This window comes from Entelurus aequoreus, linkage group LG05 (assembly GCF_033978785.1).
Source record: "Entelurus aequoreus isolate RoL-2023_Sb linkage group LG05, RoL_Eaeq_v1.1, whole genome shotgun sequence".
Taxonomy (NCBI): domain Eukaryota; kingdom Metazoa; phylum Chordata; class Actinopteri; order Syngnathiformes; family Syngnathidae; genus Entelurus; species Entelurus aequoreus.
In genome coordinates this window covers 52986303-53010282 of record NC_084735.1, presented here as the reverse complement: position 1 = coordinate 53010282, position 23980 = coordinate 52986303, and the positions used below count along the sequence as shown (strand labels likewise).

The following is a 23980-nucleotide window of genomic DNA, read 5'->3' as shown; positions in this document are numbered from 1 at the left end:
CACATTGAAACATAAGAACATAGATAAATAGATAAAAATACATAAAATACATTAAAAATATGTTCTTATGATTGACGAACAAATTTCACCTGAAATTTGTCCTTGTTTTTGAATATCGTCTCAGTTATCATACGGCCAAACATTGCCCGTAACAAACTAGACCCTTTACCCCTGTATCAGTCCTCTAAATCCAGTGTCCAAACATAATCAAACTTTGTTGGTGGCTCTCGCTCCTTTTTTTTTTTTTTTAATGAAGCACAACTGCAAATTAATCAACCATGGGGGGGTCACAGAAAGTTGTGAGTGAAAGCACTTTAGTATGGTGCAAACTAGCAGTGCTACACTCCAACTGGTCATTTATTTGGAACATGTATGCAGATACAATATGATACAGCATATGAGCTACATATTTTCATTTCACTTTACAACATGTTCGAAAAGGAGTAGAAAGAAACAAAGCCTCACCAAGTTAGCTGGCTATGCGTTTTTTTTTTAAAAGATTTTTCTTTTATTTATTTTTTTTATTAATCAATCCAACAAAATAATACACAATAATACAATTCCAATTCCAAAACCAAACCCGGCCCAGCAACATTCAGAATAGCAATCAACAGAGCAATTGAGAGGACACACAAACATGACACAAAACAATCCAAAGGTAGTCGAACAAAAATGAATAATATCAACAACAGTATCAATATTAATAAGAATTCCAGCATAGTAGTGATTAGAAATCCCTCATTGACATTATCATCACAGCCATTAATAAAAAATAAACACATTAAAAAAATTAACAATAATGTCACAGTGGCTTACCACACTTGCATCGCATCTCATAAGCTTGGCAACACATTGTGTCCCAATATTTTCAACAAAGATACAATTAGTCATATTTTAGGCTAATTTAATAGTTAAAACAAATTTAGACAATGGATCCCATATTCCTATATATGACTCATTATTGTCTAAACTAAATGCAGTTTTTTCTACTGATATCAGATTTCTTTCTTTAATTCAATGAATGTCATCCACTTCTTCTCAGCACTCACCTTCTTCCTTCATGTTTGAAAAAAACAAATGTATGTCCATCTCTATCTATAAGCTAATTGTCATAACGGCGTGGACTATGGGGTGTTTGTTTTCCCGAGTTGCAAAGAAGGTTGGATCGGCTTGGAGGTAAATACATGATTTTATTTTAACACTAACAAAAGGTACAAAACAAAAGGCACGCACAAAGGCGGAGAACAAACTTGACCAATGAAACAAAAACTAGCACTTGGGCAAAAAACTATGAACATGAAACAAATAAACACTTACTGTGACAGGAATATAGACAAAACTCACTTGGCATGGAACTATGGTAGCATGGGTAGCAGAAGTCATAGAAATCAAAGTCGCCAGGCTGACTTCCTGGCAACTATCGGCTTAAATAGTCTTGAACATGATTAATGACAGGTGTGTGAGTCCAAATGAATCAGGTGCGTGACATGAGGACAGGTGAAAACTAATGGGTTGTCATGGAAACAAAACAAACAAGAGTGCACAAAGAGTCCAAAAACCAAACTGAACATAACCCAAACAAAACATGATCACACAGACATGACACTAATGCTGGCAAATAAGACCTGATGTTTTGGTCGGATCTCACGGGGTTCACTGTGACGTTCGCTACGCCAACTAATGGCGGGGATGTTTGTACCTCAAATATTTTCGTGCAACTTAAAGCATAAGAATTAGTCGGGAGACAGCTCTTATCCAGAATAGCTCGTATCCCGAGGCATTCGCATGCCTCACCCCCCTCCCTCATTTAGCCATTCATTTAGCCATTTTATTCCATAATTACATGTATTTCATATGGTGTGTTTGGAACAAATTAATTGGATTTACATGATTTCTTATGTGGAAAATGTAGTTGTTTTTTTTTAACAAATTACTGTGCTAACAAAAATTGCGGAACACCTGTGCTGTTGGTGAAATTCATTACACTCAAAAGTGGACATGCATTTTGCTTTGTTCACTGACACAATAGAACAGGGGTCACCAACGCGGTGCCCGCGGGCACCAGGTAGCCCGTAAGGACCAGATGAGTAGCCCGCTGGCCTGTTCTAAAAATAGCTCAAATAGCAGCACTTACCAGTGAGCTGCCTCCATTTTTTAAAATTTGATTTATTTACTAGCAAGCTGGTCTCGCTTTGGTCGAAATTTTTAATTCTAAGAGAGACAAAACTCAAATAGAATTTGAAAATCCAAGAACATATTTTAAAGACTTGGTCTTCACTCACTGACAAAGAAACAGATAACAGATTTGGTGTCCAGTTCAAAGTGTGACATGATTTATTTAAAAATTTGAGAGTTGACTTTTGTATTTTACATGAGTTATTATTTGTACAAACATGGTGCAAAGTAATTCATGATTTGTTAAAAAATGTTAGTGGCTAGCTAGTTAAAATGGGGTATTGTGATTTCACAAGACTGTCTTAGAAGTGATCATTTGAAAATGTTCAATTTGAAAAATGCGCACTTAGAGAAAATATAAAAATAAAGTGTTGCATATTGATATTTATCTGTTTCTATTTATATTTATTGTGAGAAATCATTAAGATGATCAGTGTTTCCACAAAGATAAATATCATTAATTATTAAAAATAACATAGAGTTAAAGGTAAATTGAGCAAATTGACTATTTCTGGCAATTTATTTAAGTGTGTATCAAACTGGCCCTTTGCATTAATCAGTACCCAAGAAGTAGCTCTTGGTTTCAAAAAGGTTGGTGACCCCTGCAATAGAATAATCCACAAGGTTTTATGCTGCGAAATCAACATTGAATCATTTAAAGATGATTGATTTTTAAAGGTGTGTCCTGACAATTGTGATCTTTTGATTAGTTGCTCGGGAAGGGAGAAACTACTTGATTATTTTTGACGAACTTTACCCACTCTTGCCGACGTCACTCTCCATGACAAACATAAACATGGAGCCAAGGAAACCTTATCGCCTTTAGATACTGTTTAGAAGGAGTGTCACAATCCGATATTGATACCACATATCAGTCCGATATGAATGAATGAATGAAATAAGTTTATTTCGGTCATATGATCAACCATTAACCATTTTGTGTGACAGTACAGTACAAATTATACATATATAACAATCATACACATTTACACACAAAAAGAAAAGAAAAGAAAAAGCATGACCGAAAAAGGAATAGGCTGAAGCCAAGGCTTATATTTGCCTATCCTATACCTTCACTGAAAATAAGATTACCTGGAACATCAACATTAAAAAAAAAAAAAAAAAAAAATCAATGGGATGAAAGTAATCGTTGCTATATTTTATAATTTTCAATTATTTCACCTTTCAATGTTTTCTTAAACCTTAACAAAGAAGTACATGTCTTCAACTCATCACTGAGCTTTTTCCACCATTTAACTCCTAAAACTGATATACATTTGTATTTTGTATTTGTTCTTGCTTTACATATTTCGAAAACCAATATCCCCCGTAAATTATACTTTACTCCTCTTAATTGAAATAACCTAAGAATACAAGCTGGAAGGCTGTTGTTCTTTACTCGAAACATAATTTCCATTGTTTTTAAAAACACAATATCTGAAAATTTTAACACATTAGAACTTATAAATAATGGATTGGTATGTTCATAGTAGCACGCTTTGTGTATTATTCTAATGACCCTTTTTTGAAGTTTAATTATTGGGTCTACGTTTGTTTTATAAACATTTCCCCAAACTTCAACACAATATGTTAAATATGGAAAAATAAAAGAATAATATAACATATGCAAACATTTCTTATTCAGCATGTGTTTTACTTTATAAAGAATAGCAATGGATTTGGATATTTTTCCCTTTATATATTCAATATGCGGTTTCCAACATAATTTATGATCAATTATTATTCCCAAGAATTTAGTTTCATATACTCTATCAATTTCCACTTGATTTAATTTTAATTTTGCTTCACAGTTTGTCCTTGCACCACTAAACACCATAAACTTAGTTTTCTTATCATTTAATGATAACTTATTAATATCAAACCATTTTTTTAGCTGAATCAACTCAACCTCTATTATCCTCAACACTTCCTTCAAGTCTTCTCCTGAACAATATACATTTGTATCATCTGCAAACATAATAAATTTCAATTTATTAGACACTGAACAAATATCATTTAAATATAGTATAAATAACTTAGGTCCCAATACCGAGCCTTGTGGTACCCCACAAGTTACTCTTCTTGGCTGTGATTTAGTCTTATTAATTTCCACATATTGAGATCTATTGCTTAAATAACTACTTAACCACTGTTGTGAAACACCTCTTATGCCATAGTTTTCCAATTTTTGCAGAAGTAAGGAATGATCGATTGTGTCAAAAGCTTTACATAAGTCAATAAATACTCCAACGGTGTGTTGTTTCTTTTCTATTGCTGTAGCTACGTTTTCTACAAAGTCCATCACTGCTAGGGATGTAGATCGATTACTCCTGAAGCCATACTGCTGATCATTCAGTAGCTCATGTTTGTCAATGAACTGATCAAGTCTATTTACAAATAATTTCTCAAGAATTTTTGCAAATTGAGGTAGTAGAGACACAGGTCTATAATTTGAGACCATGTGTTTATCACCATTTTTATAAATTGGAATAACTTTAGCAATTTTCATTTTGTCAGGAAAAGTTCCAGTTGATAAAGATTTATTACATATATAAGTAAACGGCTTCAGGACACAATCCACCACTTCTTTAACGAGTGACATATCCACGTTGTTACCATCGACAGATTTTTTGTTTTTAAACTTTCTGACCACTTCTAACACATCACTTTCACAAACTCCGCCAAGAAACATTGAATTTTTAATGTCAGATGCACGCTTTAACTTTTTCTCATCATTCATATTAAAATTTATATTTTTTGCCAAATTTGGGCCAACATTCACAAAAAACTTATTGAATTCCTCGGCTATTTCTTCTATATTTTCAATAATTGAGTTGTCATCTTTTACCAGATAAGCTGTAAAATCCTTTTTGCTAGATTTTTTAATCATTGTATTTAGCACATTCCAGGTTTCAATGATATTATTTTTATGTTTATGCAGCAATTGTTCATAATAGTTTTTTTGTTGCAGCCTCATGATACATGTCAATCTGTTTTTATACTTTTTATATTTGTCCTCATTTTCTGTTGTTCGATGCTTAATAAATTCCTTGTAAAGCCTTTTTTTTTTTTTACAGGCTTTTACTAAACCCCCTGTTATCCATGGTTTCTCCCTCTTTTTAGTATTTTGCTTATATTCTCTCAATGGACAATGATGGTCATAAAGTGTCAGAAATATATCCAGGAATGTATCGTATGCTTCATTAGTGTCCTCCACAAAAACATTTTGCCAATCCTGATTTAAAAGATCAGCCTTGAATGCCTTAACTGCTTCTGGTGATTTTATTGTAACAAAGTTATTTATTTGTCTTTTTGTTTGTAAGTTTGTCTCCTTGTTCATTTGCATCACTGTAAAGACAGGCAAATGAAACAAGTATCTGAAGCTCCAATACAAGCAGTCCTGCAGTGTATTTACTTTTGCTCACTACATCTACATGTCCTCCAATAAGCACACAAGGTTGGTCTTTTCTTGCATTTTAGTCATTTACAAAAGGTGAACACGGTAAGATATAAGCTAATGTCCTTAATTGAACAACATTGCCGTCCGAACAAGTAATTATAGTTTCATATAGACATACAAAGTCTCAGAGTATTAGAAAGTATCCAGCAACAAACGTGTCCGCATTATTCAATTTACTGCGTCATGGCCTTATCTTCATTTTTGGGGCTACTCGGTTTTGCCAAAAACAAATTACCACTCCAATTCAACTTAGAGACAGCCCAAGTATACATTAACGGATTGGTGTTTTTAATTGCTACCAATGATCATGGATATCGTCACTGGATCAAGCGTTTTCTTACATTGGGCTAGGGTTGTACGGTATACCGGTATTAGTATTGTACCACGATACTAATGAATCATATTCGGTACTATACTGCCTCTGAAAAGTATCACTAATCCTCACCTCCATGGTGACAAATAAAGTAAGTTTCTTACAAGTATCATCTCTGCAGGACGAGGAATAGCTAAACATGCTTCACTACACACCGTAGCTCACCGGCGTTAAAATGTAAACAAACGCCATTGGTGGATCTACACCTGACATCCACTGTAATGATACCAAGTACAGTAGCGTATCTAGTCGATACTATTATGATTACATCGATATTTTTTGGCATTACAACATCTTCTTTCGTTTTTTTCAAATGTATATTATGTTTATAAACTCAGGAAATATGTCCCTGGACACATGAGGACTTTGAATATGACCAATGTATGATCCTGTAACGACTTGGTATCGGATCGATACCCAAATTTGTGGAATCATCCAAAACTAATGTGAAGTATCAAACGACAGAAGAATAAGTGAATATTACATTTGAACAGAAGTGTAGATAGAACATGTTAAAAGAGAAAGTAAGCAGATATTAACAGTAAATGAACAAGTAGATTCATAATTCATTTTCTACCACTTGTCCTTAATAATGTTGACAAAATAATAGAATGATAAATGACACAACATGTTACTGCATATGTCAGCAGACTAAATTAGGAGCCTTTGTTTGCTTACTTACTAATAAAAGACAAGTTGTCTTGTATGTTCACTATTTTATTTAAGGACAAACTTGCAATAAGAAACATATGTTAAATGTACTCTAAGATTGTTTGTTAAAATAAAGCCAATAATGCCATTTTTTGTGGTCCCCTTTATTTAGAAAAGTACTTAATGTCACGTGGGGGGATCCGCAGCTCGCTGCGTGGTTGTTCTTCCGATGCAAAACGGCTCCGGACGACAGCGTGAAGGTGAGCTTGGATTTATTAAACATAAATCACTCCAGCTATCACAAACACAAACAAGAAAGCAAAAGGGCAAGCGTGCCTAAAACACAAAAGAAGCTGCTAGTTAACAGAAGCTATGACCTGGACTATGACTTACTTGGTCAGCAAGAGACATGAACCATTGTGACACAGACAATGCAGGCAGAACGAGTGATGAACAAAGGTAGACTTAAATAACAGTGACATGATTGGTGAAAACAGGTGCGTGACTCAAAACGTAAAACAGGTGCGTGACGTGACAGGTGAAAACTAATGAGTAACCATGGAAACAAAACAAAACAAGGAAGTGAAACCAGGAACTAATGAAGTCCAAAACTAACCGCATAACTAAACAAAACATGATCCGGACCACGGATCATGACACTTAATATCGAAATAATTTTGGTATCGGGACAACACTACATTCCACACCACAAAATAATACAAGTATGTTGTGTGATTTAGCTGATATCATATTAATATCGGTTTTATATACTCAGAGCTCCAACATCTGTATTGTTTTGGAAGTATCGGGATTTACCCCCTACGTTATCGGATTTATTTATTTAATTAGGCCGCTGCAGAATCTTAATCCATTTCAACAAACTATGTTGTTCATTTTTTAGTTGCTGACTGTGCTCCTAATTCCCTGGATATAATTAACCACATCCTCCTTTGGAATTCTGCAGAGCCAGGATTGTTCTCTTGAATCTCTTACATTCACAAATTATTAATAGTGCCTTTCGCATCAAATGTTTTCTTTCGCTATACAAGGAAGTAGTTACAAATTCCGCTTCATTTCCCCAGCAACATATTTCTGGTGCTTCCCCATCTTATCTGCAGCACAAGCAGCACTGTTTAAATTTGACTAAGTGGGAGTAATACTGCAGTATGTAAATCTGTCCTTTTTTTTTTTTACAAACCCCGTTTCCGTATGAGTTGGGAAATTGTGTTAGATGTAAATATAAACGGAATACAATGATTTGCAAATCCTTTTCAACCCATATTCAATTAAATGCACTACAAAGACAAGATATTTGATGTTCAAACTCATAAACTTTATTTTTTTTTGCAAATAATAATTAACTTAGAATTTCATGGCTGCAACACGTGCCAAAGTAGTTGGGAAAGGGCATGTTCACCACTGTGTTACATGGCCTTTCCTTTTAACAACACTCAGTAAACGTTTGGGAACTGAAGAGACACATTTTTTAAGCTTCTCAGGTGGAATTCTTTCCCATTCTTGCTTGATGTACAGCTTAAGTTGTTCAACAGTCCGGGGGTCTCCGTTGTGGTATTTTAGGCTTCATAATGCGCCACACATTTTCAATGGGAGACAGGTCTGGACTACAGGCAGGCCAGTCTAGTACCAGCACTCTTTTACTATGAAGCCACGTTGATGTAACACGTGGCTTGGCATTGTCTTGCTGAAATAAGCAGGGGCGTCCATGGTAACGTTACTTGGATGGCAACATATGTTGCTCCAAAACCTGTATGTACCTTTCAGCATTAATGGTGCCTTCACAGATGTGTAAGTTACCCATGCCTTGGGCACTAATACACCCCCATACCATCACAGATGCTGGCTTTTCAACTTTGCGCCTATAGCAATCCGGATGGTTCTTTTCCTCTTTGGTCCGGAGGACACGACGTCCACAGTTTCCAAAAACAATTTTAATGTGGACTCGTCAGACCACAGAACACTTTTCCACTTTGTATCAGTCCATCTTAGATGAGCTCAGGCCCAGCGAAGCCGACGGCGTTTCTGGGTGTTGTTGATAAACGGTTTTCGCCTTGCATAGGAGAGTTTTAACTTGCACTTACAGATGTAGCGGCCAACTGTAGTTACTGACAGTGAGTATTAACATAACTGGTTTCACCTTGACTCCTCGCAGCACCTGTTGTGTGCACAGTGACTCAACTCAGCGGCTTTTCTTTTTTTTTTGGTCTAACCCTCGCAGGAAGAAAGAAATGCAATTGGAGCCGCATCCTGTCTCTGTCCATATTTGTCCTCCTCATCCTGGCGGTGCTCACTCTCCTGCTGTGGTACTTCTGTGAGTCACAAGAATGTAACGCAAGTTGTTTATTTCAGCCGATTCTTGTTCATGTACACCCTTCTTTCTATGTGCGTGTGTACCTGTAGTGTATTACCAATGTGCATTAGGGAGGTCCTGCCCAAACACTGGGAAGTGTCTGAGCTTTTCCCAGTGGTGTGATGGAGTCATAGATTGTCCTGACGGAGAAGACGAGTTCAAATGCTGTAAAAACCTTGACATCTTTAACACATGCTCCGTCTATGTTGTATGGCACACAAGTACTGTGGTGTTATTTCCCTTTTGCAGTTCGTCTTCATGGAGGCAACTTCCTGTTGGAGAGTTACTCGTCACAGAGCCAGTCGTGGATGCCAGTGTGTGCTGACAAGTGGGACGACGACTACGGGAAACTTGTGTGCGAGGAGATGGGTTACAAGAGGTGAACGAGTAAACTTCTCTTCTGTTCTGTTCAGATCATCGATAGTATCGCAGTGTTTCCAACTAGGTCGGACTCCAAATGTCTCTCTGCTGTTAACATGACGTTGTCGGATTTGCATAATTGGCCATGACAGAGAAAATAAGTGTTCGCCCGTGGACGTGTGACCATATAATGATTTAGGTGTGTGACATTGTCATATCTAGAGGTGTTCGATATTGATATCAGATACTGGTTTGAAATTAGCAAAAAAAAAAAAAAAAAAGTATCGTTTTGCATCTAAAACAAAAGATCCGATAAAAGCAGTCCTGCGGCGTGTTTACTAATTAAAGCTGCCAATTAATATTAAAATGTCTTCCAAAAAGCACACAAGATTGGTAATTTACAAAAACTACCGTATTTTCCGCACTATAAGGCGCACCTAAAAACCTCCAATTTCCTCAAAAGCTGACAGTGCGCCTTATATATGGACCAATATTGAGCCACAACAGGTCTCGCAACTACGGTAACTACGCCATACTTGCCAACCCTCCCGGATATTCCGGGAGACTCCCGGAATTCAGCGCCTCTCCCGAAAACCTCCCGGAAGAAATTTTCTCCCGAAAATGTCCCGGAATTCAGCCGGAGCTGGAGACCACGCCCCCTCCAGCTCCATGCGGACCTGAGTGGGGACAGCGGCGACAGTCTGTTTTCACGTCCGCTTTCCCACGATATAAACAGCGTGCCTGCCCAATCACGTTATAACTGTAGAATGATCGAGGGCGAGTTCTTGGTTTCTTATGTGGGTTTATTGTTAGGCAGTTTCATTAACGTCCTCCCAGCGCGGTAACAACACACAACAACAGCAGTCACGTTTTCGTCTACCGTAAAGCAGTTCTTCTGCCGTAAACAGCAATGTTGTGACACTCTTAAACAGGACAATACTGCCATCTACTGGATAGCCTCCGGAACACTGAAATTCAAGTATTTATTTTATTTATATGTATAATAAAAAAATAAAAAAATATATATATATATATATATATATATATATATATATATATATATATATATATATATATATATATATAGCTACAATTCACTAAAAGTCAAGTATTTCATATATATATATATATATATATATATATATATATATATATATATATATATATATATATATATATATATATATACCGGTATATATATATATATGGAATATATATGAAATACTCGAGTTGGTGAATTCTAGCTGTAAATATACTCCTCCCCTCTTAACCACGCCCCCAACCACGGCCTCGCCCCCAACCACACCCCCGCCCCACCCCACCCCCGACCACACCCCACCCCACCTCCCGGAATCGGAGGTCTCAAGGTTGGCAAGTATGAACTACGCCGACTTCATTTTCCCCCTTCCCCCTTCTATGGCTGCTTACCGTAGACGAAGAAGCGCTTCTTCTTCTACGGGGGAAAATGAAGTCAGCGGCTGCTTACCGTTTCTTCTTCTACGGGGGAAAATGAAGTCCCGTAGTTGCGAGACCTAAACTTTATGTAAAGACCAGAAAATGGCTCCTATTAAGAGAAACGCTTACGACGCAGAGTTTAAACTCACGGCGATCAGTCACGCAGTAGAACACAGGAATAGAGCAGCAGTGAGAGAATTTAACATTAACGAATCAATAGTGCGGAAGTGGAGGAAGCAACATGATGACCTGCGCCAAGTAAAGAAGACTAAACAGAGTTTCCGAGGGAACAAAGCGAGATGGCTACAGTTGGAGGACAAACTCGAACAGTGGGTTGTTGAACAGCGAGCAGCAAGTAGAAGTGTCAGTACAATCACTATTTGTTTTGTTGACATTCCCTTTAGCGCAGCTCCATCTAATGGATGCATAACGTAACCCCAGCCTCTACTGTAGCGTCTATTCTATGCGCCTTATAATGCGGTGCGCCTTATATATGAACAACATTTTAAAATAGGCCATTCATTGAAGGTGCGCCTTATAATCTGGTGCGCCTTACAGTGCGGAAAATACGGTAAACATTTTAGACTAAAGGCTTCTAGGAGCTAGCAGCTACACAACAGCTAAGCACACAATAGCACACAAGCTAAACATACGTAACTGAACAAATGTGGCAATATAAACAGGTGTCAAATAATTATAGTTGCATATTTGTTAAGCATATTAGAATCATTCAACTTACTGCATAATGATATTCAAACCGTACTGGGGTAGACCGTCAGTCTACCCCAGGGCAGCTGTGGCTACGAAAGTAGCTTACCACCACCAGAAGTGAATGAATGATGGGTTTTTAACATGTAAAGCGACTTTGGGTACTTAGAAAAGCGCTATATAAATCTCAGGTATTATTATTATTATTATTCACGTAATGAGTTATTTAGGAAACGAAGTGTCGCCATAAAACAATTACCATTACACTTCAACTTAAAGACAGCAAAAGTCCCTTCCAGATGGTTAATGATAAATAAGTTAGGGGTTTTCATAATTACCATTGTTCTGTTTGACTAATTTTACCTGATCAAACCTTTTCCAACATTCCACACATATATCAAGCCTATATAAAAAAAATACAAAATAAAAAATAATATATATGTATATGTATGTATATGTATGTATACGTATATATATATATATATATATATATATATATATATATATATATGTATATATATATATATATATATATATATATATATATATATATATATATATATATATATATATATATATATATATATATATGTATATATATGTATGTGTATATATATGTGTGTGTGTATATACAGTATATATAAATGTGAGTACATATGTGTGTGTATATATATATATATATATATATATATATATATATATATATATATGTATGTATTTGTGTGTGTATATATATATATATATATATATATATATATATATATATATATATATATATATATATATACATATTATATTAATATATTATATACATATATACACACAATTTATATACGATATACTGTATATATATATTTATACAATCAAAATCACTACACTAACTTCAGTTCTTTTTTCATTTCATTATTTATACCAACTATGTGTGCTGTCGCTGAGTGGTCTGTGATCACGTTTACACAGCTGTTTTTACACGTAATCTGCGATCGGCGTGCTTTAAGTCTGCATATTGATTTCACACCAATTTGAAGAGGCAAGTTTGCCAAACATGTAAGAATACAGTAAACACTGCCATAAAGCCATTTCTCGAGGGTAATCACCAATATGTTGTTGCATGGATGCGCGAAGCACACATGGCCACGCATACACAAATACACACATTATGACGTGTTTTTCACCAGACAGCAGAGCGTCGATTGTGGCGTAATAACAATCATTTGTACCAAAATAACACTTTAGTTTGCATTGATTAAAGCAAGCTGTAGCAGACTGAAGAACAACACATAACTTCAACGACTTCAACTTTAACAACCTCCCCTCTCCCACATCAGATCCTGACGACAATGCAATTTAAAAATATAAACGATGAACCTTGAATTTTAAAAGTACGTAAAAGTTTGACTACTACCTTGTTTACTTCCCTGGTGACTTCCTTAAAGTTTTGTAATCAATCAGAAATATCAAGCAGCTAAAATGGGCCAAACATGGTAAAGTGTGGAGAGAGTGTTTTGCATATCACCCTTCTTGCACTGTAATTGATTTATATATGTGTAATTTTAAATTCTATATAGCGCTTGAACGTGTTTTATAACGTCCAGGAGGTGTGTAATGTGCGACCGTGTGTTGACTTTATTTGTGGGTTTTAGTTCATTTATACCATGAGTGGGAAAGGTTGTTTGGATTGGGTCATGTAAATTGATACTGTGCTCCAGATCCTAAACTGTGTAAGGAAACAGGGTGATACACTGATTTTAAAGTGATTAAAAATTATTTTTTTTACCAATTCAATATTTTAGGTCTTATAACAAAGTGAATGAAAATCTTATACGACCTTGTGTTCGACCCTCAGGAACGATTATGTGACCTACAGCAAAACCAATGCAAATTCTTTGGCCTCCAAAGGCTTCATGAGGCTGGTGCCTGGAAGTGACAAAAAATCACATATTCTATCCCAGCTATCTCACAGGTTTGCCAATCAATAGAAATGTATATTTGTACAGTGTAATGTTCAAACGTTGTTTAAAGTTTTCACTGAATTGAAAACAAGGAAAATGTATGTTAAGTGTTTTTATCCCCATCCTTTGCAGTCTAATTTGCTTGGAGAATGCTGTCGGGCTACGCTGTATAGGTGAGTTGCTACTTTCACTATCCCTCCAAACTACAGAGGCTGACATTGAAGTGCATCTAATGAATATATCTCAAGTCTTTAAAGAACTCATGTCCAAGAGCTCACGTTAAAAAAAATCTGAAAACTTTCCGGAAACAAAAATCTAAATAGAAGAGTGAAGAGAAAAACAAACAAAAAACACCCTGAAATATTGATTAAGTTCCAACCGAAAAAGAAGCTCAATCCAAAGGGTCAGCGGGAGTGGAGCAACGAGGCTGGCATTAAAGACAAAGTATGCATTAAAACCAGCAAATCAAAAATAGGAATACAAATGCCAAATAAAAGTATACCCTCATGAGAATTTGTTTTTGGTTATTTATTTTGTCAGACTTTCACATTTGGGAATGAAAAAAACACTGAAATGAAAAACTCTAATGTTGTTTTTTGAGTACAAACAACACAAATTATTTTTACAGAAAAAATGAGGCATGTTAAACCATCAGTATGTATCATTGTTCAATTAACTAATTCTTGTCAATTGTTGTTGTAGTTTTGATTCTTTAATTTTATTTTGTCTGAGTTTACAAATGTTTATAATCCAAAAAAAGCTAATTTTGTTCGGTTTGTTAAAAATCCTGTATTTTTTTAGGTCAGGGGTGAAAAAAAACCCTGTAATGTAATGTTAATGAAAAAAAAGCCTTAAAGGGGAACTGCACTTTTTTTTAAATAACATTTTGCCAATGGTTCACAATCATTATGAAAGACATGACGACGGATGGATTTTTTTTAATGCAATATAACATGTAAATAAAAGTCCACTTACAGTGGAGCCAATGAGAGGTCCTCTATTTTGCCCATAAAATCCAATAAATAACCATTTACATTTCCTGATTTGAATATTAACCAAGTATTAGTGATGTTGTTATTATAAGCGCTAACAAAGACAAACTAGTTATAGCGGCAAGTTTACAAATGTTTAATATTAAAAAAAAAGCTAATTTTGTTTGGTTTGTAAAAAATCCTGTATTTTTTTAGGTCAGGGGTGACAAAAAACCCTGCAGTGTAATGTTAATGAAAAAAAAACCCTCAAAGGGGAACTGCACTTTTTTTAAATACAATTTTGCCAATGGTTCACAATCATTATGAAAGACATGACGACGGATGGATTTTTTTTTAATGCAATATAACATGTAAATAAAAGTCCACTTACAGCGGAGCCAATGAGAGGTCCTCTATTTCGCCCATAAAATCCAATAAATAACCATTTACATTTCCTGATTTGAATATTAACCAAGTATTAGTGATGTTGTTATTATAAGCGCTAACAAAGACAAACTATTTATAGCGGCAAGCCTGTGTACTATTTCGACATGATCGACTGGCGAGGTGTTTCTTTGTTCCCTTGCTCCTTGGAAAGTGGAAATTTGTATATTTGTAGATCACAAATCATGCATCCCACCTGGACAGAAGAAGTCTGAGGATGTATTCTGACAAGTTGGTAGACTGTGACAGTCATTTAGGATCTGGGAATGGCGAGAACAAAACAAAAAGACGCTTAGCTCAGCTGCTTTGATTCGCTTCTCGTCTGCGTCTGCGTTGTCCTACTTTGTGTGTAACGTGTAGCCTCGTCTTCCAGTGATAATACTACCTGTAAGAAATGTTGTTTATTTTAATTTTACACATTCAGCATGTGCACTTGTGTAACGCTAACCTTCTGCTTTGGATCTTTAGATTGTGGAAATACCTCTGTGGCCCCCAGCAGTCGCATCGTAGGTGGTACAGAGGCTTCAGAAGGAGCCTGGCCCTGGCAGGTCAGTCTCCAGTCTGTGGATAACAGGCACATTTGTGGAGGCTCCATCATCAGCCCACTCTGGATTGTCTCAGCTGCACACTGCTTTGAAGAGTGAGCCTAACACATTTAACTAACGCACTTTTTATTTTAGCAATTCATGATAATGATGACTATATAAAACAAACTAATGCAAGTTCTGTAGGAGTTATTATGTGTTAATGATGAAGCGCTGAACTAAAATGCTGTATGGGAATTATGAGAAAAGTTGGAATTTGTGCTAGGGATGTTTCAATGAGGGTCTTATGCATCATCATCTATCATTGGGATCGGCCAATAACGATCAAATGTATCAACTGTAAATATCTCATTTATTTATGGTGAATGCTATTGACAATTACCAATAACACAATATTTAAACTAGTTCTTTTTTGACTTTTATTTATTATGTAGAATTGTTTGATCAAAACAAAGTCAATAAAATAGTACACAAGACCTAAGCAAAAGCGAAAACTACTTTCTACTAGGGCTGCAACTAACGATTAATTTGATCATCGATTAATCTGTCGGTTATTACTTCGATTAATCGATTAATAATCGGATAAAAGAGACAAACTACATTTCTATCCTATCCAGTATTTTATTTGGGGGAAAAACAGCATACTGGCACCATACTTATTTTGATTATTGTTTCGCAGCTGTTTGTAAATGTTGCAGTTTATAAATAAAGGTTTATTAAAAAAAAAAAAATTGAAAAAAATTGGGAAAAAAAGCCTCTGCGCATGTGCATAGCATATATCCAACAAATCAATGACTAAATTAATCGGCAACTATTTTTATAATCGATTTTAATCAATTTAATCGATTAGTTGTTGCAGCTCTACTTTCTACTACTCTTTTAAACCCTTTGGTTTTGGCCCTCACAGTTGTCGTGTGTCCAGGGAATTATTCACTGAATTTGTAAACATTAACAAACTCTAGTATCGATCATATTCCGATACCGCTGGATGGATGGATCTGCTCTCCCCTTACGTGCAAGCCTGGAAGCTACAAAACAACAGTTGTTGTTTTGTTATCTTCTTTCTAGACTCTTGTTAATTTCCTGTTAATTTACTTTCTGCCTTAACATGCTTCCATCTAGAATTCTCAAAGTAAGCACTTATTTATTCAAAGCTATAGCTTAGCAGCTAGTTAGCGATTAGCTTTTTCTCTGATTCTGCTGGCTCCTACTTGGTCTATGACATGTTGAGCCTCGTCTTCCAGTGATAATAATATTTGTAAAAAAAAAATAGGGTTTATTTAGGAACAATAGATGTGATGATTATTAATTTATTGGAGTTCTTCACACTGTGTATGGACATGCGCAGTTAGCTGTTAGCCGCACAGATGGATTGTTTTTGCAAACTTTTGTTTTTGCATTGAAAGGCACGAATTAGCATCGGTTGATCACACGCTTTTTAACGAAAATCTGCCGATACCTATTGGTGGCTGATCGGTTGGCGCGTCCCTAGATCATTGAGAATGATAAATTCCTGTATCCTTACCGTCGTCCAGATCAAATCAAATGTAGTAGTTTTTGGCTCGTGTGCCACCAACCCCTCTCCGAATTATTCATAAACATTGTTTTAGTTTTTTTGAGTATATCTGCTAACCACAGTTTTCCCTCAATTGCAGTTTCTCAAACCCCTCAAAATGGATCGTGCGCTCAGGCGACGTCAGCTTGTCGAAAATGAATTTTTACGACGGCAACAAAGTTCGCCAAATCATTAGCCATGAAAAGTTTGACTCTGAAACCAAAGACAACGACATTGCTCTTCTGAAGCTGGACGAACCTTTGACATTTTCAAGTAAAAAAACACAGTGCCACTTTTCTTTGATCATGATTTATTTTACTTAACATGAGCTGTTTTTGGACAGGGACGGTAAAGCCGGTGTGTTTGCCTAATAATGACATGAAGGTCATAGCTGGAACTCCAGCATGGATTACAGGTTGGGGAACCTTGAGTTTTTCTGGTGAGTCTGCACTGAGAGGTGTCATTAAAACCAACCAAGGTGTCATTAAAACGTTCATTCTTCTCAGGGCAACTTCCAGACAAACTCAATCAGGCTGAGGTCACCATTTACAACAGCGAGGACTGTAACAAGCCCAACATTTTGGACGGAGCCATCACTAAAACCATGATTTGCGCTGGGGAACTGAAGGGAGGCGTGGATTCATGCCAAGTGAGTTTGACATTGACGCGGCTCCTAGGGCTGGTCATCATTTTGTCGTTGTTGCCAATGTTGTCCGTCCGACGTGGCGGGTGAACCACCGTCTCGCATAGCGGTTGGTCGTTCGCGTGGCTGGTGGCAAAACAACACTTAAGGGTGACTCTTCTCGTGGAATGAGACAATCTTTGAGATGTCAGGAAATGGTTGTGGGTAGATCTGCATCTGAAAATAAAGGGACACTCCTGTGAGGACATCAATGATCTGGATAAGGAGGATAAAGAAACTTCGGTTAAAGTCTGTAATCGTTCCAGAATTAGGGATGGGCTGAAATCTATATTACGATATACATTGCAGCCTCCTGCGATAAGATATATATATATAACAAGGTATTATTTGGATTATTAATGATAATAGAAACATTTAAAAATTAGTTTTAAAAAGTAGCTATAGCGTCAGTATTCTGCCTATAAAGAGCTTTAAAAAACATCCAAACACCTCCATCAATGTTTTTTTATACACACTGTAAGTATATATTTAATGTACAGGCACATTAAAAGTAACATGTAATATTTACGTATTTTGCTTATTATTTTAAGCACGACAACACAATAATTTCAAAAACGCATCACTACGTTGGCTTTTTCTTTCGACAACATCACTGATTACTACTAACTGCAGGCTTCACGAGAGACAACAAACATAATAAAACATCACTTACTCTACAATATCTGCTGTCACTGGGATGCCGACGGATAGGATGTTTGGATGTAGTCTAACCCTGGTGGTTCAGCACCCGTGCCTTTTTACCGCATTCCGCACGGGGACTGGAAGTGGTTGTTCATATTGAGAGGGGAGTGTTTTGACCCCTGGACTATAAACCCGAGCTGGCAGCCCAGCAGCCTGCACTACTCTTGAAGTTGTCGAGAAGTAAGGTTTACCAACGTAAATCTGGCGCAGCCGCACTACATGGCCCCTGTTACAAAAGAATGACTCATTATCCTAGCAACGAAAAAGGGGGTGGTGGAACCAAGCGTCTTTTACTGTCTTTTTTGCTATTCCCAGGTCTAAATTGTCTGGCAAAGTTGACCAACTTGTCGGATTATGTCCTAATCCTTCTATAAATAATAATAATAAGCTTCCACGAGCTACGAGGCAAGAAAGCAGTTCACCAGCTCATGACGTCAATATAACAGCAACAAGCTATTTAGCTCTCTGTGACAATGCGCCGCTAAAAATACATTGTCTGTGTTAGCGCTTATAACAATATTACTAATACTTGGTTGATATTCAGGACACAAATTGTAAATGGAGTATTGTTGGCGCTCGGGCTGGGCGGTATACCAGTAATTAGAGTTCATACCTGTATATTTTAGAAAGAGATATATATTTGAGACAATACCATCATACCTGTATATTTTGATGCGCCTTTGTAACGGCCTTTTGCTCTTCTCTGTGCCTGACGTGCGAAGCACAGGGCATTCCATTTGGCTCACCCCCACCCTGTGCGTGTTTACGTAGGCTTCTCTAACGCACAATTACTTGACACAATCAATTTTTTTTTAAAATATGGAGGCTCTGTTGCCGACTTCTCGACTTTGGTCACCGACTACATTTGGCTATTGGTGAGCTTTATTTAAACATACACCAATTTTCATGAGAACATATATCTATCCTTGTCGCGACGTTATCAATAATCTCTGCTGTTTATGTTGTTCACTTCTGTTAGCGATTTAGCACAGCAGCTAGCGATAGCTTCTCTCTGCTGCTTGCTCGGTGTGTCAAATGTTTAGCTACTCATCGACTTGAAAGTGACTCTCCCCGTTTCCTATGCAGACTAACCTAGGGCGGTGGCTGAAGATTAGTTTCAAACTGAACAGCCAGCGACCTTCATCGCAGTGAGCGAGTAGAAGCTCCATCTATCCCTGCTCACAAGTGTGAGGATATAAACCTAACGTTAACGAACAATGTTACCGAAAACTGCTTCAACACACTGGTTATCTAGCCATAAAACACTTAGACAACATAAACACTATTGCACGTTTTGTTTAACATACCGAGTATCGCCATTCGGACTAAAAATACCGGGATATCAGTTTCGATCCATATTGCCCAGCCTGAGTTGCCGCTGTTTGGATGGTTATTTCGAGGGCTTTATGAGCGAAATAGAGAACCTTCCATTGACTTAATTGTAAGCAGACTTTTATTTACGAGTGCATTAAAAAATACATCTATCTTCTTGTCTCTCATAATGATTGTGAAAGATAGGCAAAATTCTGAAAAAGTCCAGTTCCCCTTTAAATCCCTCCTGTTTTCAGAGACGTATATGTATACAGTACATACATGCATAGAATAACAAAAACGATTTTGTGATAATAATAAATATTGATCCAATCACTGTAGTATCGACAATATACTAATAGTATACTTATCAATCAGCCAACCTTTGTTTATATTCATGAGCTTGGCTTATCTTAGAAGATTGTATGACTTGTATCTTCCTAGTGTATTTACCGCCACGGATGCGAAGTGTCTTCACACTGTGAAGGGACTTTAGCCGCTATCTTGCCAGATACATTGCATTGAGGATGCGGTCGTTCAGTTGTGGGACCAAGTTAGAATGTGTCATTAAGATGCATTATCAAAATATGACGGCAGTGTTGAAAGCTCTTTACGGCCAAAATATAATATTTATATCGTCTACATCGCCAAACCCTTTATGGAATACATTCCGAATGTTACCAAAGCATACATTTTTTCTTCATCACTAATTATTGCTCTCTCCAGACTTCATGAGAGCCAACACACATAATAATACACCACTTACTGTACAATGTCTGCTGTCATTAGGATGCAGACTGCTAGGATGTTCGTATATTTCCATTTAAAATAAGAATGACTCAAAATCCTTGCAAATGGGGGTAAAACCATGCGCCTTTTTGTGTCGTTCTTGCCATTTCCAGGTCTATTTTGGCTGTCAAAGTGTACCAACTTGTCAGAATACGTCCTCATCCTTCTCCTATTCAGGTGAGAGACATCATTTATGATCTAGAATAAACTTCTAGGCAGCAAGGAAGCGAGAAAGCAGCAGACCACTTGATGATGTAAAAATAGGGACACACGGCAGCGATCACTGTGCCGCTATAAATAGTTGGTCTGCGTTAGCGCTTATAATAACAATATCACTAATTGTTTGGTTAATATTCAAGTCACAAAATGTAAATGGAGCATTGTTGGCGCTTTTTGGATGGTTATTTGTTGTTGTTTTTTGGGCGGAATAGAAAACCTCCCTGGCTCTGCTGTAAGCGGACTTTTATTTACATTTATTTACCAGTTAGAATGCATATAAAAAATAAAACAATCCATCCGTTGTCATGTCTTTCATAACGATTGTAGCTTCTTTTGTTTTGGTCCGATGGATCGATACATTACACGTACGGGACTACTTATTATAGTGTAACAAGATTTGCAGTTAGTTGTGTGATTCAAAATAGCTGAATAAACAAGCGATGATGTCAATACACAAAGGTAAAATGGACGCTAACTAAAAAAAATACACTTCAACTAAGTCAACATCTTGGCAAACATTGTCATCTTTAATTGAATTAATTGAAAATATGAATTGAAAACGTTAGGATTGCATAGACTATTTATTCCACAATTGGGAAATGATGTGGTTGCAGTGCTGATTCAATAAAAATAAGGTAAATAAAAAGTAAAAACACATGGAAACAAGAGGGAAACATTAAAAGAACACAAAGGAGGATATGAGAGAGAACAGAGCTGCTGCAACCAGCTGCCACTTCAAAGTAAAACACAATGAGAACACAAAAATTTCCAATGAATAATAAATATTTCACAGATACGTTCCAACTATGCATAGACAACCACAAAAACACTACCTAAAAAGGGCCTCTAAACAGAGGATGTTTGCACTATCTACCATCATCTGCTGACATTCTTGTCCAGACATCTCTCCCCCAAACATTGTCTCACTCGACGGGAAGTGGTCACTCACGAGTTGTTTTGCATTGCTATGCAAGACGGTTGTTTACCACCCACTTCCAACAACATCAACAATAACCCCCCAATGGTGACGACTCCTAGGTGACACGCCCACCAGATACATGAATAAGGAAACCTGACACCAAACTGAAGAAGTCTTTTGGACGAAAAAAGTCAAAGTGCCTCGATTCAACTGATTATGGTCGTGACTGCTGTGTGCTGCAGGGCGACAGTGGAGGACCCTTGGTGGTCAAGGAGGCAGACGTGTGGTGGCTGGTTGGAGACACCAGCTGGGGGATTGGGTGTGCGTTGAAGAACAAGCCAGGGGTCTACGGCAACGTGACTCACTTTATTGACTGGATATATCGGCACATGCAGGTACAGTGACATATCAATCTTGAAGATGACAACAGTGAATCTTACAAAAAAATCACGATTGAACTCGATTCCAATTCTTGGGGTGACGTTTCTGTTCAGATTCTCAATTCAAACTGAATCTCACCGAATATTTGGCATATGATTGATAATAACCCATTTTCAAAACAGGTCAGAGATTACAAAAGCTCATTTTTGCTGCTAATCTATGACGTACACACATAGCGAGTAAGCGCTGAGATGGCTTAAAAGCTTTTTAAAAATGAATACGAAATCTGTTCAGAATTGTAATACCGTAAGGTGCAGACCATAAGCGCACCTAAATAAAAGCAGCATCCACTTCATATTTAGTGCATTTTTATTGTGTTTACACATATAGTTTGCATATGTCTAAAGACCACATATAGGCATTGTGGTTAGAGTGTCCGCCCTGAGATCGGTAGGTCGTGAGTTCAAACCCCGGCCAAGTCATACCAAAGACTATAAAAATGGGACCCATTACCTCCCTGCTTGGCACTCAGCATCAAGGGTTGGAATTGGGGGTTAAATCACCAAAATGATTCCCAAGCGCTGCTGCTCACTGCTCCCCTCACCTCCCACGGGGTGAACAAGGGGATGGGTCAAATGCAGAGGGTAATTTCACCACACCTAGTGTGTGTGTGACTATCAGTGGTACTTTAACTTTTTTTTTTTTTTTTTTACACATTGAAACATGAAATATTGACGCAGGCGCTTGTGACAGGTGGATGCAACACAGCATGCCGTATCCTCCCGGAAATGTCATTGAGCGTTCTCTTCATCACTCCTGTGCACTGAAACCGCTGAAGTAATCTCCATCGGCGACATTTTCCCAGCCTCGTTTTCATTTTCGTCTCGAAGCAAATTTGCCTCTGAGCCTGCGGCAACTTCAACACACCCGTTAATGACATTGATCTGATGTGGACGAGGCTACATTTATTGGGTGGTCTGAACCTGGAGAAACCCATAAATTAGCAGTATCCCTATATAAGACGCAGGGTTCAAAGCATTAGGGTAAACATTGCGGCTTATAGTTCGGAACTTATGGTAAATAAGAATCGTGATTCGGATGTAAACTGACATTTTTTATGCTATCGTCGCACTTACTCGCTGCTCGTATACGCCACACGCCAACAGCTATGGGGAACTTTCGTGACCTGTATTGAAAAGGTTTTCTTACATTTTATATACCAAACAATACTTTTGCGAGAACTGATTTGAATTGAAAATCGTGTTGATTTGAGTATCGATTCTAAATAAATTTTTCAGCCCAAGAATTGGAATCTAATTGAATCGTGAGTTCTTCAAAGGTTCACATCCCTATTGTCCATGCTAATTCCGTGTTTTAGAACCCTGTATCGTCGTTATTCATACGTTTGTCCATCAAATCAGAATAGTCCACGTCTGAATCGCGATGTTTGTCATAATCTACTGTATATCTTCCCCCCCTTCCTACATTCTACATGAACGTTATTTAACAATTTGTTTTCGCAATGTTCTCTCAACAGAGTAAGTGATGCTGGTGAACATGAAAGGCACATCTTATGACTATGTGCCTTTAATGGCCATACACACTATGCACTTTGGAGTTGAAATATTGGTAAACACTGAATGTTTCAGTTTGAACAAATGTATATAAATAAAGATTTTTTTCACAAAATAACAAATGTATAGTTTTTGGTTTGTTTCCCAATTTCCCTAAAAAAATTTTAGTTAAAATGAAAAAAGCCAATCTGGTTTGTAATAAATGGATGTGTAGCTACAAGCTAATGCAATAGCGACTAAGACCGAATGTTTCGGTCGGATCTTATGCGGTTCATTGTGACATTTACTACGTCAACTAGCGATGGGGAGTGTCATGTCTGTGTTGATCATGTTTTTGTTTGGCCATGTGCTGTTTGTTTTTTGGACACTTTCTTAGTTCCTGGTTG

The 23980-nt window shown here is 37.0% G+C and overlaps 1 protein-coding gene across 9 annotated transcripts in view; it reads left to right on the top strand.

Annotated features, from left to right (window-relative positions):
• The window catches only part of tmprss2 (transmembrane serine protease 2), a 28952-nt gene extending 5235 nt beyond the window's left edge, over nucleotides 1-23717 (top strand). For 7 of the 9 annotated variants that reach the window (XM_062048363.1, XM_062048360.1, XM_062048361.1 and 4 more), the window contains 12 exons: nucleotides 8896-8988; nucleotides 9078-9194; nucleotides 9277-9406; nucleotides 13397-13513; nucleotides 13635-13675; nucleotides 15386-15557; nucleotides 17118-17290; nucleotides 17361-17456; nucleotides 17524-17666; nucleotides 20615-20678; nucleotides 21882-22034; nucleotides 23558-23717. In XM_062048363.1, the coding sequence (XP_061904347.1) occupies nucleotides 8896-8988; nucleotides 9078-9194; nucleotides 9277-9406; nucleotides 13397-13513; nucleotides 13635-13675; nucleotides 15386-15557; nucleotides 17118-17290; nucleotides 17361-17456; nucleotides 17524-17666; nucleotides 20615-20678; nucleotides 21882-22012 (1277 nt within the window). In that variant the 3' untranslated portion in view covers nucleotides 22013-22034; nucleotides 23558-23717. Of the gene's footprint in view, nucleotides 1-8895; nucleotides 8989-9077; nucleotides 9195-9276; nucleotides 9407-13396; nucleotides 13514-13634; nucleotides 13676-15385; nucleotides 15558-17117; nucleotides 17291-17360; nucleotides 17457-17523; nucleotides 17667-20614; nucleotides 20679-21881; nucleotides 22044-23557 lie in introns of those variants that run through there. The other 2 variants (XM_062048365.1, XM_062048366.1) reach the window with 2 other exon arrangements.
• Nucleotides 23718-23980: the final 263 nt, after the last annotated feature.